At 36.5% G+C, this 17896-nt stretch overlaps 1 protein-coding gene across 2 annotated transcripts in view; it reads right to left on the bottom strand.

Annotated features, from left to right (window-relative positions):
- The window catches only part of PLA2G4A (phospholipase A2, group IVA (cytosolic, calcium-dependent)), a 154382-nt gene that overhangs the window by 83164 nt on the left and 53322 nt on the right, over positions 1 to 17896 (bottom strand). For both annotated transcript variants that reach the window (XM_011934192.1, XM_011934193.1), the window contains exons 4-5: positions 8239 to 8387; positions 7211 to 7324 (exon numbers count right to left, since the gene is read on the bottom strand). In XM_011934192.1, the coding sequence (XP_011789582.1) occupies positions 7211 to 7324; positions 8239 to 8387 (263 nt within the window). The remainder of the gene's footprint in view (positions 1 to 7210; positions 7325 to 8238; positions 8388 to 17896) is intronic.

Here is a 17896-nt window from a genome sequence, read left to right as displayed (position 1 = left end):
CCTCATGTATGCCAGGCTGGGTACACAATGGTAAATAACCTAGTCATGTTCTACTCCATGACAGAACTTACCATCCAACAGAGGAATCCCAAGAATGCAAGAGCATTCTGAAACACCCTAAAATTTAAAAGTTATAAATTGCCATAAAAGTCATAAAAGTCTCACTTGTTTCAATTGTTAGTAACCCAAAATAAAAATGCATTTTCTGTTAAAGCCAGGAATTACTTGAGCCACATTTGAACTCTATCCTGCATCAATATCTGAGAGTTTTAACATCTCAGCCAAAGGTCTCTCAACTTTCTTACAAAATTATATCGTTCTCTTGTTTTCTCTCCAAATTCCACTTTGTCTCAACAACTTATTTAAATTGCAGTCTTTGTTTTCAAACATCAATACATGGTTTTCCAATGACATCATCCTGAGACTAACAACATTCTGAATTCACCATAAAAACTCCCTTATTTTTTTCAGCTTTGTCACTATCTCTTCTGTGGAACTATCTTATTCATTTTCAAGTTGCACTTGTGAGTAAGCAACAATCAAAGAAAGCAATCAGCCAAAATCAGAGAGATGCCACAGGAGCAACGAGGAATGGCTATTTTCAACACTAACTTCTAAATACAGATGGCAAACTAAAACACAAGATCAACTTAGAGACAACTTTTTTCAAAGTGTTGGCCAAAACAAACTAATTTCATCCAGAGAAATAAAGAAGCATAATCTTATCTGCTTCTAAGCCTAAGCATTTTCATGATTCTTTTGAAGTGGGCTACTTTGTTTCCCAAAACGCTCTACATTCTGAATATTCTAGACCTTTCCAAACCACATTTGACACATTCAGTCAAGAGTGACTGGTGCATTCTGAACTATCTTGAAACAAATGATCACTGCATCGATAAGCTCTATCATTAGTATTTAAATAACAAGTTCATTTTGGTCCATAAGTTCAAACAAATAAGTATGTTTGATATCCAGTTAAATCAGCTTCATAAACACATGATACATATTTAGTTAAATCTGGTCAATTATAATTAGAGTGAGAATATTTAATATTTATTTAGTGCTTAATTGGCCAGGAAGTATTTTAATATGTTGTATGCATTAACCTATCTAACTATAACCACAACCTAAAAGGTAGTTACTATATGTAACCCTGTTTTACAGATGAGGATGCATGGCAAAGTCAGAAAAAATAACATGTCCACCCACATGGTTAATAAGTAGCAGAATCATGATTCCATCTTGGGAAGTGGCCATCTGACTCTGAGTCTGGGTCAAAAGCAGCAGGTTGTACCAGCATCTCTCAAACAACAATTCTGATGTTCTAAACTTTTGACTCCAACAAATACAATTTAAACCAGATTTTATCAATGGCAACCCTAAAATTGTCTTTCTCCCCCAAAAAACAAAGTTATAAAAGTTGAGTGATAAAATCACAGTCTAAGGAAGAGCGTAATTCAGCTTTCCACCTTCAGCGGATCCTCAATGCTTCTAAGCAATCATTGCATTCAGCTCTACTTGACACATTAAAGCTGTGCCAAGCGTGACTTTCCTCAAGTCACTCTACACTCCCCATTCTAGTCACTTTCCACAGAAGCAGTCTGTGGTAAGCTGCACCCACCTTTTTGTTTTCCATATCAACATTCTTGTTATCTCTACCTACTAACGTTTTGCTTGCTAATGCTTCTGAGGAAAAAGCCAGAAGTTCCCTCTCAGTCCCCCATTACCTGGTCACGAACCTTCCAAAATTCACTACTGTAAGTAAGATAACATCAAAACTCCTACATCTCACATTTCTACTCTGCTATGGTCTCATCCCAATGTACCTCTTCTTCCTTCATGAACGGATGATCTGTTCCCATCAAACTTGTCTAGGCACAGTTTCCCAAACATGCTCTGTCCTTTCTAGTCCAATGCCTTCAATTAGGTTGTTCTCTTCACCAGAACTACCTTCCGCCCCTTTAGAGACCCAACCACCTCAACCACACCCTTTCTTTAAGGACATGCCTAAGCCATTGATGTCCACTGTCACCCGCAATGATCCTGCTCCTTCAGCCCTGCCTTCACCTCTCTGACCTGATCTCCTCCCAGTCTCCCTCCCACTCTTTCTTTGTGCTCCAGCCACACTCTCCTACTTGCTGTTACTCATCTTGCTAGGCAAACTCTGCTTCAGAGCCTTTCTACTTGGAGTGCCTTCTGTCCTCAGATATCCTCAGAGATGCCTTTCTTAATCAAATTTTTCAAACTGCCTTTGTGACAGATCACAATACACACACATATATACACTGCCCCATTCTCTGTCCCTAGTTTAGTTAGCACTTGTCATTATCATCATCTGGCAGGAGTATCTTTTACATATTTACCTTGCTTTTCATCTGTCTTGCTATGTAGAATGTAAGTTTTGTGAGGGTAGGGATTCTTGTTCATTTTGTTCTCTGCTGAAATAGGCAGTGCCTAAAGAGTGTCTACCACAGAGTGAAGGCTCAATAGTTATTTGTAAAATGAATTAATTAATGAATAAATAATTTATTCTTATGACTCTCACAGCACACATTGCCTGCACTGTCCATTTATCATACATAAACATTAAACTCTATTTAATGATATGCTAAAGTTTGTAGGGGTAAAGTATACTGTTGTCTGCTACCTCCTTTTAAATGCATCAGAAGAGTAATTTTTTGGTAAAATGGTAATTATAGAATCTAGGTGGCAGTTATATGATGTTCACTGTATAAATCTTTCAACTTTTTATACATTGAACATTTTTATAATAAAATTTAAAGAATAATAATGCTTTAGAGACTATACAAACTTCAGTTGCCCACCAACTGTTTTCTACTGCATACCTTTATTTTCTTCACAGTATTTCTCATTAGCTAATGGTGTGTTGATCATTCTTTTGCTCATAATTGCCTGTTTACTTTCCCTATTAGAATGCAAGCTCCCTGGAGAATTCCCAGGATCCTGTCTATCACCTAGAATACTGCCTGGAACATAACAGTCGTTTAATAAATAACTTCTCAAGTAAGTCAGTGAATAGATACCTCATGATACTGTTTATTATTACCTGTCAGTTTACACATGAAAGTATACTTTCCAAACAGATTCTTAGTTCCTTGAAAATTGTACTTTTGTGCAGTTTTTTTCAATATTTAGCAACATTTTAGGAGCACAATAGAGGCTTACATTCTTCTCACATTAATAACACAATCTATTGACAAGTTAGTATTTTAAAATTATATAATACTATATAAATGATAGATTTTTATTCTTGCATTATTATCATTTAGCTTCCATATCTGTAAAATGAGAAGAACTGAAAGCTTTTGGGTGAAGAAGGCCAAATGAAAATAAGGCATTGTACTTACAAGTGCAAGCTAAACATTGGGTACACAGGAACATAATGATGGGAAAAACAGACACTGGAAACTCCGAAAGTGGGGAGAGAAGGAAAGGAGCAAGAGGTGAAACACTACGTATTGGATACCATGTTCACTACTTGGATGATAGGATCATTAGAAGCTCAAACCTCAGTATCATGCCACACACCTATATAACAAACCTGTACACGTACCTCGTGAACCTAATGTAAAAAACAAAACAGGCTGAGTGTGGTGGCTCACACCTGTAATCCCAGCACTTTGGGAGGCTAAGGCGGGAGGATCACTTGAGGTTAGGAGTTCGAGAACAGCCTAGCCAACAGGATGAAACCCCGTCTCTACTAAAATACAAAAATTAGCCAGGCATGATGGCCTTTGCCTATAATCTCAGCTACTTGGGAGGCTGAGACACAGGAATGGCTTGAACTCGGGAGGCAGAGGTTGCAGTGAAGCAAGATCATGCCCCTGCACTCCAGCCTGGGCAACAGAGCGAGACTCTGTCTCAAAAAATAAATAAATAAAAATAAAAATAAAATATTTTTAAAAGAAGAGAAGTATTCTTTCTAGATCACAGAATTTTACAAATTAGAAAGGAGCTTAGAAAAAATTTAATCCAACCCTTCATTTTACAGATGAAGAAAATAAGACTCAGAAAGAAAGGATAACAATTCAAACATTCTGGAAAGCTATGACAGAGACAAAATGAGGGTCTATCCTCTCAATTCCCGGTTTTGACTCCAAGTGAGTGAAGCAGGGCCCTGGGAATCTGCCCAACTCCATTTGGAAGCTCCTGTTATTTCTCCAGCGTCTCCTGGACACAGAAATCACTCTATGTTGACTCAGTATTAACGTTTGCATGACAAAACTATGAAAGAGTTTTTGCTAATGCTATTTTGCCTTGAAGAATTTGTTCACTCTTCACCAAATCTAACTGCTGTTTTTCCTCCACTGGCTTACCGTAACTATCTTCAAGGCTTACATCTCTTCTCTCCCATTGCTCCCTCACCACCTCCTCTCTCTTACAACCTCTGTAAACATTGTAGAATGATCATCAGGAAGACTGGAATTCTAAGTTGAGGACAGAGGCTGGATAGCTGGGTGGCTTGCACAGGGCACTCACACATGATCTGAGGAACAAGCAGGTGACTCTCCCCTTAGCCATCATGCTTACTTCTCTCCCAACTACCCCTGCAGCTCAAAGGATTATCATTTAGATAAAACCACAAAGAAGTCTGAAAAGAAGGTAATGAAGAAAAGCCTGCTTGGACGACTGTTTTCTCAGGAACACTAAAAAAGTAGTTACATAAGCTTCTTTAAATTCAGGAATGTGGAAAGCCTTTTTAGAGCCCTAGGGATTACACATCTAGCCGTAAAAAATGACAGAGGAGAGGAAATGAGTGTTGTCCACAATATCTTCTCTTATAAAGAGTCTGTGTATCATGGACTAAAATGAAGAAAGAAAAAAATGATTTTAGAAAGTCCAATCCATGCTTCCAAAGCCCTCAACAGACATTTACTGAGAGCCTATGCTAGCAACATGCAATAGCTAAGGCCTGAAGATTTTAGCCTTTGACCACCTCTACACGCTCTTCTCTATGATTCAGCAAAATGGATCTGCCAAGCCGTTTGTCTTGCTGTGCCCCAGCTTGCTTTCTTCTTTCAAGACTCTGGCCTTCAGCAATCTGTTCTGCCCAGAATGCTCGTAACTACTTTACTGATGAAATCCTGCTCTTTTCTTAAGGTGTAATAACAGCAACAATGACAAGTAACATTTATCTAGTGCCTAATATGTTCCAGAAACTGTTCTAAGTCCTGTATGTATGCATGCGTACATCTATGTGTTCATAGTATTGATATATTTAATCACTTATTTTGGTTACAGTATTAGCATACTTTTAATCACTTTCAATCACATATTGAATTATATGCTTAATATATAAACTAAATAATATGTAAGCATATATTGAACCATAAAATATATCAAATTATAATTAAATATGTTTATATGTAATATACATTATACTATATATTATCATATGCATATATTATATATACATAAATAAAATTAACTTGTTTAAACATAATGATTCCCTTAGAAGATATTATTTCTATTTTATAGGTGAGTAAACTGAGGAACAGAAGAGTCATGTGTTATTTTCCCAGAATAAAACAGATGGCAAGGAACAGAACTGGAATTTAAACACCAAACAGCCTGTCTTTCAATGCCAACGTGTTAACCACAGTTCACCGTTCAACTTGTTCAAAATCAGCTACTGCTATGGAGACATCCCTGGCCTCCTCTCACAACATGATTGTTCTTTATTCTGCCTTTCCACAGCACTCTATACATATCTCATTGGTACTTATCTCACCGTCTGGGGATTTCTTTTTATCACATGTATGTATCTTCCTACTTCCACTTCTCATTTCAACCCTTACTCACCTCCTTCCCAGAGGGAGGTAACTGAGGGAAGAACTTCCTATGCTTTATTCTCTCTATTCCTTAAACAAAACACAATGGCTGGCACACAGCAGATCTTCAATAAATGTTCGTAAAAGGAATGAATGAAATAGCATTAAAAGGGGTCGACAGAATTGTGGGGAGTGCATCTCTTGGCATGAGACAGAAGAAATGCTTTCTGCAGCAGGTGGAAGCACCAAGGTGTGCATGGACCAGAGCATCCTCAAGGTATCTAGGCCATTCTGATTGTATGGACTAGTCAAGAAGCTCATTTGGGCTAAGTTGGTTTCTAAATAGGTACACATTCATTTCATAAATGTCATCTATGTAATTAATTCTGTAGGCACATTTTATCAGTATTTCAAGTTTTCTGACCTAGAGGATTTTAGTTTACAAGAGGAAAATGAAAAATTGAACAGTATAAATAATTTAGTCCCAGTGAATACCATAGATAATTATTACAGAGACTCAAAGGAGGAAGACTCATTTGGGATAGTAATAGGAAAGGCAACAAGGAGTAGCTGAGAGTTAAGGGAGAGGTAGGTTGAGGTGAATGGAGGTACTTGGAAAGTCATTCTAAAGATGTGCAGAAACACGTTGTCTCTCCCAACAACAAGAAATTAGTATGTTAACCAGCCTTACACATACAGGCCCACCAGTTGTTTACATTTCTTACTATAAACTACTAAATGAGTTTCTTATAGAATTCAAAATCCAATGAGTTTATTCTGTACAAAATAATTTACCTAAGGTTTCATTATTCCAAAATAAACTATCAATATTTCAGAAATGCAGCAAACCCAGAAAGTCAAAAATAACTATAACCTCCCATCATTCCTTCTGGCCTTTCGCTGCTTTATCCCTACTTACTTGAGGATTCTCTGAGATGGAAATTATTCCCCCGGAGAGATTTATTACTAAACATGTGGTTTTGGAATAGTTTGAATTTTCTAACATTTTTCATTGAGTTTACTTGTTCTCTCTCTCTCTCTCTCTCCATCTCTCTTTCTCTCCACACTCCACCATTCCTCTCAGATTTTGCATCTTTTTTTATCCTCCCCAATTTTTTGTATTAAATCTGCCAATGGAGTCCAAAGGCATTGCTGAATCCCAATGTCATCATTTGGAGCAACAAAGGAGATTAAAGCCTTAGTAGTGTTTGATATAATACCTCAACCAAAGTTTATAGATGTCAGAATAATTTTTAAAATGAGGACAAAAAGTAAAAAGAAAAACAAAATTTTCTCTTTAAAAAGCAAACATTCTAAAAACAAATAAATACAATTTTCCAAGTGTTAAACCCAACTTCCCAGAATCAATAGACTTTATCTAACATAAGGTTGGAATATAATTCTGCAGTATTACTTACTTGGTTGAAAATAAAAGGAACTTCTTTCTTCTCTCCCACCTTCATTGAAGATACAGGAAATGTTGCAGTCCCTAGAGTTTCATCCATGACATAATTGGCATCCATTAACGTAATCTATAGAGTAAAATGTAGAGCACAAAAATAAAACTTCCCATGGATCTTTGGAAATAACATCTATAATTTCCACCACAATTTTAAAAATGAAGCTCTCCAATGATATTTGACAGTCATTTGAAGATCTCAATATTTAATTGGTAACAATACTTTTATCCTTTTCTTTTTTTTTCTTTTTGAGACAGGGTCTCACTCACCAGACTGGAGTGCAGTGGCGGGATCTCGGCTCGCTGCAACCTCCACCTCCCAAATTCAAGCAAATCTCCTGCCTCAGCCTCCTGAGTAGCTGGGATTACAGGCAAGTGCCACCACATCCAGCAATTTTTTGTATTTTTAATAGAGACAGGGTCTTGCCATATTGGCCAGGCTGGTCTCGAGCTCCTGACTTCAAGTGATCTGCCTGCCTCGGTGCTCTGAAATGCTGTGGCATGAGCCACAGTACCCGGCCAATCTTTTCCTTCTGAGTACTGTGTTTGCTATAAGATAATAATTTTTCACATTTTCCTGATTGATTTATTCAGTTATCATGTTTTCAAAAATTAAACTTTATCTCTTCTCTACTTTGGAATATGAGTAAGATGTTATTTTGGGAAAAATTAATTTTCACTTTTCAAAAAGGCAATTTAAAATATTTTTATTCTGTTATACTGGGATTCTCCCCTTTACAGCAGAAAATATGTTTTCTCCAAAGCACGTGGGGAGGAGAGCAGTTTTCCCAACCCTACCTAACTCCTGTATGTCCTGATAGACACTCATATTATTTGACAGACACCATTTAGATTCTAATCTACCAAGCTGCCCAGTCTAACTCCAGCTATAGCTAACAGGAACAAGAAGGCAGTAAAAGAACAAACTCAAGCATGTCTCTCAACATGAATCACAACCATCTAACAGCATCCAAATGGTTCACTTACCTCCAAAACATTTTCCTGATTAGGATCCAAAATAAATTCAAAGGTCTCATTCCACACAGGGTTTATATCATTATTGAAGTGTCTTGTTCTCTTCCTACTGTCAGGGGTTGTAGAGATAAAAAGTTCCACATAGGGATCTGGAGTATCAACTACAGATAGTAAACACAAACAAGAAGGAGATAGAAAAGTGATTCATAGTTCCTAATGTTTTCATTAATATATGCTGTCATTTTATTTTCAATGAATCTGTAGTGATGTATTTAAATGTCTGAGACAAGATAGTATATACATAATAGAAAAACTCATAGGGTAGATATTTTTACATATGTCGCTGTCCTTCATAATAGTCTTGTGAGAGGGAATTGTTTATTAAGTGATTTATTCAGAATTCCTCCATCCATCTAGAGAGGACAGGTTCACAGTAGTCAACATCTCAGTCAAGCTACTATAGGATGATAACAATGTCACCCAGCTAATGCCACCATGACCTTTACCCAGGACTGTGACAGTGACAAGATCATGGGTTTAAAACCAGAGACAAATTCACAGACCTACTGTGAACTCATTTTTGACAAACGTGCCAAGAACATACATTGGGGGAAAACAGTCCCTTCAATAAATGGTTCTGGGAAAACTGGATCTCCATATGCAGGATAATGAAGCTACACTCCTATCTCTTGTCATATGCAATAATCAAATAAAAATGGATTAAAAATTTAAATGTAAGACCTCAAACTATAAAACTACAACAAGAAAACATGGGGGAAAATCTCCAGGACAACAGTCTGGGCAAAAATTTTATTGAGCAATACCACATAGGCACAGACAATCAAAGCAAAAATGGGCAAATGGGATCACATCAAATTAAAAAGCTTTTTTGTAGACCAAAGGAAAAAAATATCAACAAAATGAAGAGACAACCCACAGAATGGGAGAAAATATTTGCAAACTACCCATCTGACAGGGAATTAATAACCAGAATATATAAGGAGCTCAAAAACTCTGCAGAAAAATATCTAATAATCTAACCAACAAAATGAGCAAATGATATGAATAGGCAGTTCTCAAAAGAAGACATACAAATGGGAAACAAGCATATGAAAAGTGCTCAATATCATTGATCATCAGAGAAATGCAAATCAAAATTATGATGAGATCTCATCTCACCTAGTTAAAATGGCTTATATTCAGGCAATAACAAATGCTGGTGAGGATGTGGAGAAAAGGGATCTCTTGTACAATGTTGGTGGGAATGTAAATTAGTACAACCACTATGTAGAATAATTTGGAGGTTCCTCAAAAACCTAAAAATAGAACTACCACATGATCAAGCAATCCAACTGCTGAGTATATTCTCAAGAGCAAGGAATCAGTTTATTGGGGAAATATCTGTACTTCTGTGTTTATTGCAGCACTATATACAATAGCTAAGATTTAGAAGCACTGTAAGTGTCCATCAACAGATGAATGGATAAAGAAAATGTGTTACAGATACACAATGGAGTGTTACTCAGCATAAAGAAGAATGAGATCTTGTCATTTGCATGGATGGAACTGGAAATTATTATCTTAAGTGAAATAAGCCAGGCACAGAAAGACAAACATCACATATTCTCACTTATTTGTGGGATCTAAGAATCAAAACAATTGAACCCATGGACAGGGCAGAAGGATGATTACCAGAGGCTGGGAGGTGTAGTAGGGGGCTGGAGGGGAGGTGGGGATGGTTAATGGATACAAAACACACACACACACATACACAAAAACAGAAAAATGAATAAGACTTGCTATTTGATAGCACAACAGGGTGACTATAGTCAATAATAATGTAATTGTTCATTTAAAAATAACCAAAAGAGTGTAATTGGATCATTTGTAACAAATCAAAAATGCTTCAGAGGATGGATACCCTATTCTCAATGATGTGATTATTTTACACTGCATACCTATATCAAAGCATTTCATATACTCCATAAATATGTACACCAATGTACTCATAAAAATTAAAAAGGTAAAAGGAAAAAGGAAAAAAAAATTGAAAAATACTTTTTTTAAAAAAAAGATTATATTTGTCAATGTCAGAAAAATCATCCTGGTTACTTTATCAGATAAAATAATGGAACTCATTGTGAGAAGAATATCACTTATTGTTATAGAGTTGCCTTGTATGATTATACAGACTGTGCACTGAACAACTTTAAGGGGTGGCACTCATATTAAAAATCAATATGTATTTATTATGGCAATATTCAGATGGAAATGAGGTGTCTCTAGGAAGTAACAATTTTTTTCTTTTTTCTTTTTTCTTTTTTGAGACTCGCTGTGTTGCCAGGCTGGAGTGCAGTGGCACGATCTCAGCTCACTGCAACCTCCACCTCCTGGTTCAAGCAATTTTCGTACCTCAGCCTCCCAAGTAGCTGGGGTTACAGGCACATGCCACTATGCCTGGCTAATTTTTGTATATTCATTAGAGACAGGGTTTCACCATGTTGGCCAGGATGGTCTCGATCTCCTGACCTTGTGATCCGCCCACCTCGGACTCCCAAAGTGCTGGGATTATAGGCATGAGCCACCATGCCCGGCCAGTAACAGTTTTGTCTGTTTCACATAAATACCCACTTGAATCAGGGTATGATATGTGTGCCCACTGAAATAGAACAAAACAATTACAAATAAAGAAAATATTTTAATTTTCTCCCATTACATATACATTTAGCAACAAAGTGAGTGACCCAAACCATGCAAATATCGGTCACTCCTTTTTCAGGATTCCACCAAATCCTTTAACGTCTTATAGCACTGGACACACTATATTTTATGGATGAAATTATACATCTGTCTGTCTTTTCCTACAAGACTTGTCTTTTCCTACAGGACTATAAACAACTTGAGGGCAAATATCTTGTATTCCTCAGCTGTACATCTTGAGAAGCTAACAACAGAAAGCAACAATTACAATATTTAAGGTTTCCTAACCTAAGGACTTGACTTTTCCATTTAACAGGTGCTTTTCCATGTGGACATTATAATTAATAACAAAAACAACAAATAACTAAGTAATGACTACAGGGATCTGTGCGAAGCACTTTACATACATTAGTCTCATTTAAACCTCACAATAGTGCTATAACGTAAGTACTTACTTTAGTGTCGAGGCAACAGGAACAGAGAGATGTTAAGCAGTCTGTCCAATACCACATAGCTAATAAGTATCAGGTCAAGATCTTGAACCTGGGTCATTTGACTACAACAATCATTTCTCTTATTACATCATGTTCCTCAGTAACAAAAATTAGATCATAAGGTACATTATGGATTCTATAGAAAGAGGAGTTGGAATTAGAGGGAGAGAAAGAGAGGATGAGAGCAAGAGTGAGGGAGGGAGCAGGGAGAGAAGAAGTACAAAGGTCCAAACAAAAAGATCCAACAATTGAAAATAAAGGAAAAGCAAAAATAATAGTTTCTGACCTATTGATTGGGTTTCCCCCCAAAAAATTTTTTAAATAGATGTTTTCTGTCAACAACAGCTATGGTCATCAAAAAACATAATCAATGCCTTTCACTTAATTGTTCAGTATTGCTCCTGGTTCTTTATGCAGCCATCAGCTTCTTTAGATGCATGTGTATGTTTGCTGGCTGTTATTATAAAATGGAAGCATCTACAAATGAGGTATCAGCCTTTGAGACTGCCTTTAATTTTCTGGCTTAGACCTTACACACCATTGGTAAAGAGCTGTGGGGCAAAAGTGAGAGTGCAACATGAATGCCCAGGGTTATTGTAAAAACACAGACCCCGACCTTCATCCCTGAAGACCCATTATCTGCATATCTGTAGTGGAACTAAAGGCTTGCAATTTTTAACAAAATAGTCTGGCTGACACTGATGTAGGTCATCTTCTGTCACACTTTTGATATCCTATTTTAGAGAAAAGGGAATAGCCATTCATTGTCATTTCTAACTCAGTGCTTATACCTCTCAACAGGACCAGGGAATACAAATCAGAAAGCGAAAAGATTGACTGGGAAGGATGATAATGCGAAACGGGCCAAAGAAGAAGAGAACATGTCATAGGGTAATATTATCACATTTTCAACCAGGAGGTGACTGCTTCTTTTCCTTAACCGTGTTTCTACCATATCACCAGTGATCAGGATTACAAATCGGAAGTAAAACTCCATATTTAGAATAGCAGTTGGTAGAAAACTATCAAGAAAAATATGTAATTTGAAGGAAAGTATTCAATTAATGCTTCAAATTGTGTGTTACGAAACATAGCCCTACATCATCTCATAGGGCCAGATTTTTCTCATAAGGCCAATGCTTTTTTTTTTAACCATTTTCCAAGAAGTAATAGAAAAAAAAAAAAACATAAAACAAAGCCAAGCAAAAACCAACGTGGAATACAAGGAGTGCGTGGGAAAGGGAAGCATGCAGATGGCAAACATCATTCATTCATTCAACAAATACGTGAGTGCCTGCTATATGCCAGGAACTGCTCATTTGCAAGCAGTTTAGCCTTGATAGGGAGCCAAACACTAAACTGAAAAATCGGATTATGGAAGTGAGTCAAATGTTAATAGCCTAACTTTAGAAGCAAGGTAAATTGAAGATAAGCAGTTACACTACCCCAGTGACTAGTAACTCAGTCACCCAGATTATTACACAAAAATAAGGTCAAATTGTAGGTGGGGAAATTGCCTTTTCAGACTTGATGTTTACTTGAATCTTTGGGAAAGAGGAGGGTGAGGTCTTCTTGGCCCAAACAAGATGAAGCAGGCTACAAGTGAGGTTCCTTGACAGGCACCAGACAGGAAAAGGAAGGGACAAATTGAAGCAGCATGAGTCAAACCATTATCTATCCATCTTCTTGCCATTTTAGACTCTCAATGAGTCTTATGTTTAACAAATTCTAATTCTGACAAAATGATAAAGAAAATACCATAAAAACAATATGCCCATGCCATGTTTATATGTTAAAACATCCACAGACTTTGTTTAAAAAGTCAGAATCCAGTTTAATAGCAGTCACATTGGATTTGCATTATTTAATTTTACTTTTAAAGTAAGTCAGCTTTCTAAAATATATGTCAAGAGTGGCAGTGTTTCTAATTTCTCCTCTTGCTTCTTTAGCAAGAGACAAGATGTCAAAGGATGCTGGACAGTGGAAAACCACCAAAGCTGCAGACTTTGATTTTGCAATCTGCAACAGCTCTAATCACTGTAAGCGAAGAAACATCTATAACAGCGGTAGATAAGATAAAAAGTTTTAAGGCTGGTTTAAAGTTGGATTACAATAATCACATAGCTCAGTTTCTTTGCGTAATCTATAACCATCACTGGCATGGCAGCAAACAGAATTAGAAGATTTGAAAAGGAAGGCAGCCCACTTTGACAGTAAACACAGCCCAATACTTTAGAGAAGTTTCAAGAAATGAATTAAAGAAAAAGTTAAATGTAGAATTTGTTTTTTTCCTGTACACTATACTTATTTCATGGCTTTGTGAATTAACGCCTATAGGGCAATTGAGTGTTGAGTCACTAACTCAGCCTATTCTTGATTATTTTCAGCCAAACAGGTGGTGAAGCGAAGATGTAATATGCAGGCAAAAACCCCTTTTACATCTCATCCTTTTATCTAAATCTTGACAAACAAAAAGTGTCGGGGGTGTGGGATACAGTTCTTTTTTCTTCCCATAAAATTGACATGAAACTACATGCACCAGAAATAGCTTCAGAATTCCAGGGTTGTAAAACTTACTACTAAACCTCAGAAGTTTAAGGAGCGCCTGCCTGAAGTCATAACAGGTCCATCTGTCATTTCAGCTTTGTCCAAGTAATATATCATGTGATTCATGAACTCATGGCAGCTTCTAAACTCCTAGTTCTATTTTAAACATTCTCCATTTGCCTATTTCCCCTTCATCAGTAGCAACTTAAACCTCTTGTTTGAAATAAAGACTACAAGTAATTTGTTACAATTTAGGTGATAAATGAAAAAAAAAAAAGCCCAAAGGGGAAAGTCCTCCCAAATGTGTAGTCAAAATATTTCCATTCTGAATAGCAATGGTGACATAGCTATTATATATATATATATATAATATGTCAATTAATATATATTATGTATATGACCATTATACATATATATAATTAGTCCATTAATCTATCATAATAGCATATTGTGACAGTGAGCTTAAAACAGTGTTTCCCCAAATATAGTCCCTTGAAATACCATGACCCTCACGGACTCATCTGCAGTGCCTGTTAAAAACGCAGAACCTTAGCACCTTCACTCAGATTCTCCAGCATGGGCCTGGAAATCTGCATTTTGACAACTTAAACAGGTAATTATTATGCATACATTTGAAGAACAGGGGCTTAATGTACAATATTACAAGGAACTAAAGAACAGTAGTAGAATAACACCCACAGAAAAATTACAAACATTTTGACATTGAGAAGGAAACAAAGTTACTGGTCTTCTGTCAAGGAGTTATTCTGCCCATAGACTAGATTAAGCCCAGTCCAGTCATTCACTTCTATTTCTCTCCAGACATAAAATACATTTTCAAATGGCCACGAGAAAATAAATCCAAGAATAAATTAAGTGTGGGTGTGTTAGTTGGCAATCTGTTTAAGGTGATGGACTGATGTTCAGATGTTATGCTTCAATTATCAACAAAGTAGAAACGACCTAACTAGAAGCAGTTAGACCAAAAATTAAAGGAAAATTTGTTGAAAGAAATGCCTCTGAATACTATTCTCAGATGTAGTCATTCCTTTGATACATTTATGACGTAATAATATTGCTAATTACACACGGAGATCTTAGAGCAGCTTTTATGATTATCAACCTTTTCGCTTCCCAGGTACTAAACTGGTTGAGGTATGAGGTGAGAGTTAGGATTCAGTTTTTTTCCCCGTGTAACTGATAGATCCAGCATTATTTACTGGTAGGTAATACTGCCTTTAACTCTTGCATTGCAGTATAAACTTTGCATTAATCAAGTGGTCACATAAGTGTGAGTCTGTTTCTGATATCTGTTCTTCTATTAGTCCATTAATCTACCATTTAAGCTTGCATCTATACCATGCCAATACCAAACTGTCTTAATTATAATATTTTTAAGATAAATTGTAGTGTCAGGTAGTCTAAGTCCTGGAACTTTGCTCAATATCTTCAGGATTATACTGGCAGTTACTTCATTTCCATACCTCAAAGATGTCAACTAATATCTTATAGTTCCTATCTGTTTTGTTAAGAAATCCACTCTTGTTCTTTTGCTTTTCAATATATTTTATTGGCTACAGAAAATACTCGGCCATTATATTTTCAAATATTACTTTTGCCCTATTCCCTCGCTCTTCCCAGTGCTTTTTATCATACCCCAGATATTCCTTATCTTTTTATTCTATATTTTATTTCCTTATTTGTCTTTTGTGTTTCAGTCTGGATATATTCTATTGACCAATTTTTCAGTTCAGTAATTCCCTCTTTAACTGTTTTCAAACTACAATAAATTCAGCTACTGAGTTCTTAATTTATTGTGTTTTTCAGTTTAAAATTTTCCATTTGATTATTTTCTATATATCTGGTTTCCTGGTAAAATCCTCCATCTTAGCATCTACTTCCTTGAACATATTACTCTTAGTTATTTTAAGATCCATATCCCATACTGTGGATCTATTTTTTCTTGATCTTATTTTTGTTATGCTCATATTCTGCAAGCCACTGAATATTTATGACTCAGTCAATCTTTGACTGAATGCCAGACCTTTTTATGACAAATTATGGAACAGCCAGATCTCCCTCCACAGATGACCCACTTTATTCTCTGGCAGGCAGAGAGAGTAGGACAGATATGCTCTATTAAATTTTTAAAAATGAATTGACTTTATTCTTTGCAAGGTTAGTCTACCTCTTGGTCACTCCCACTCTAAGGCTCCCAACTTAGAGTCAAGGGTATTTATTCGGCCCCTTTTAATTTGGTCTTTTTGATCTCCTTATTTGTTTGTTTGTTTCCTCTTATGAGACTGCCAATAACTCTCTTCTGTTTTTCAGGTGTTTTATGTTTGCTTCTCAGGCTGTTGCCCTGCATGAATCAAGAATTTGGCTAGTGCCTCATGTTGAAGGCGCTGGCTGTCAGGCATACTTCTCTAGGCTTTCTCTCAAGGAACTTAGCTTCTCAAATTCAACTTATTTTGTCCTAAAATCCAGTCTTTATACTCCAAGTCCTTTGAGATTGACAAAGCTCTGCTGAATTCTTGACATCTTCACTGCTTGGCTACTTCTTATCCCTGTCACTCCCCTCCAACCTACCTAGATGCAGCTAACTAAAACTGAGGGAAAATGTGGTTTGCAGAATATTAGCTTATTTCTTTCTATCTTTTTATTTTTCTTTTGGTTTTTTTTTTTTTTTTTGGAGAGAAGGTCTTACTCTGCCACCCAGGTTGAAGTACAGTGGCACCATGGTGCCATCTCATCTCACTGTAGCCTCAACCTCCTGGTTTCAGGTGATCCTCATGCCTTAGCCCCCCTTCCCAAAGTAGCTGGGACTACAAGTTCCCGCCATCATGCTCAGCTAACTTTTTGGATTTTTAGTAGAGATGGGGTTTTACCATGTTGTCCAGGCCTGGTCTCGAACTCCTGGGCTCAAACAATCCATCTGCCTTGGCTTGCCAAAGTGCTGGGATTATAGGCATGAGCCACCACGCCCGGCCTGGCTTATTTCTCTTCTGAGATCTTAGTCCCTCAAGTCCCAGTTTAGTCATCAGCTTTTCATTCCTTTAGACATTTTAAAAAATTAATTTAAAATGTGTTTCCTAAGTTATTATTAGGAAAAGTAAACACTCTGCTATTAGTCACTTTAGCATGCTTCAGTGACCATTTAGTTCCTAACTTGGCCAAACTATAATAATCCCTATTCTTCCCCTCCACCCACCATTCTCCACATGGTTGCTCAAACATTTACTGTTTTTTTCAAGTCATCTACCCTACTTACTACTTCTCTTTTGAGGACACAATTCAGACTCACACTTCACTGAAAAAAACAAAATGGGAGGACTTGATGTAGTCTTTCCATTTTCCTTCCCTGTATCTCACAATTTGAAAAATATGTTTATAATTTAATAATGCATTCATACTTAAGTCCTTCCTCTATTATCTTAGAAGGAAAAGGATCCTTACACTCTTCTCACAATCCCACTGTTCTGAGATATTTCTTATTTTTTAATCCCCAGACTCAAATTTAACCTGTAAATATTGGTTTGGCCTTAGCTATTTTTTCTCAACTTATAAATATAAACAAATATTGGGCATCCTAAGAAAAATGAACAAAACTTCATCAATTCTGACAATACTTCCAGATCTTTTCTCTCCTACATCAAAGATTTTGGAAAAATAAATATAGTCTACACTTATTGCTTCTAAATCTCATTATTCCATAAGTTTCCAAACTACTGTCCTCTGCCTTCTTCTGTTACCCTAAACAGTTAATTCTCTCGAACATAACTTCAATGCCAAATTCCGTGAGCTTTTTCTCACTTTAATTGACACATATGCAACATCCTTGGTGCAATTATCTTTCTTTTGTGTCTAATACATCGTTCTTTTGTGATTTCCTACCCACTTCTCTAAACAGTTCCTCTGTATCTTTCACT

This window comes from Colobus angolensis, unplaced genomic scaffold (genome assembly GCF_000951035.1).
Source record: "Colobus angolensis palliatus isolate OR3802 unplaced genomic scaffold, Cang.pa_1.0 Scaffold132, whole genome shotgun sequence".
Classification (NCBI taxonomy): Eukaryota; Metazoa; Chordata; class Mammalia; order Primates; family Cercopithecidae; genus Colobus; species Colobus angolensis.
The sequence above is the reverse complement of the archived record's forward strand: the minus strand, read 5'-3'. Positions and strand labels throughout refer to the sequence as shown.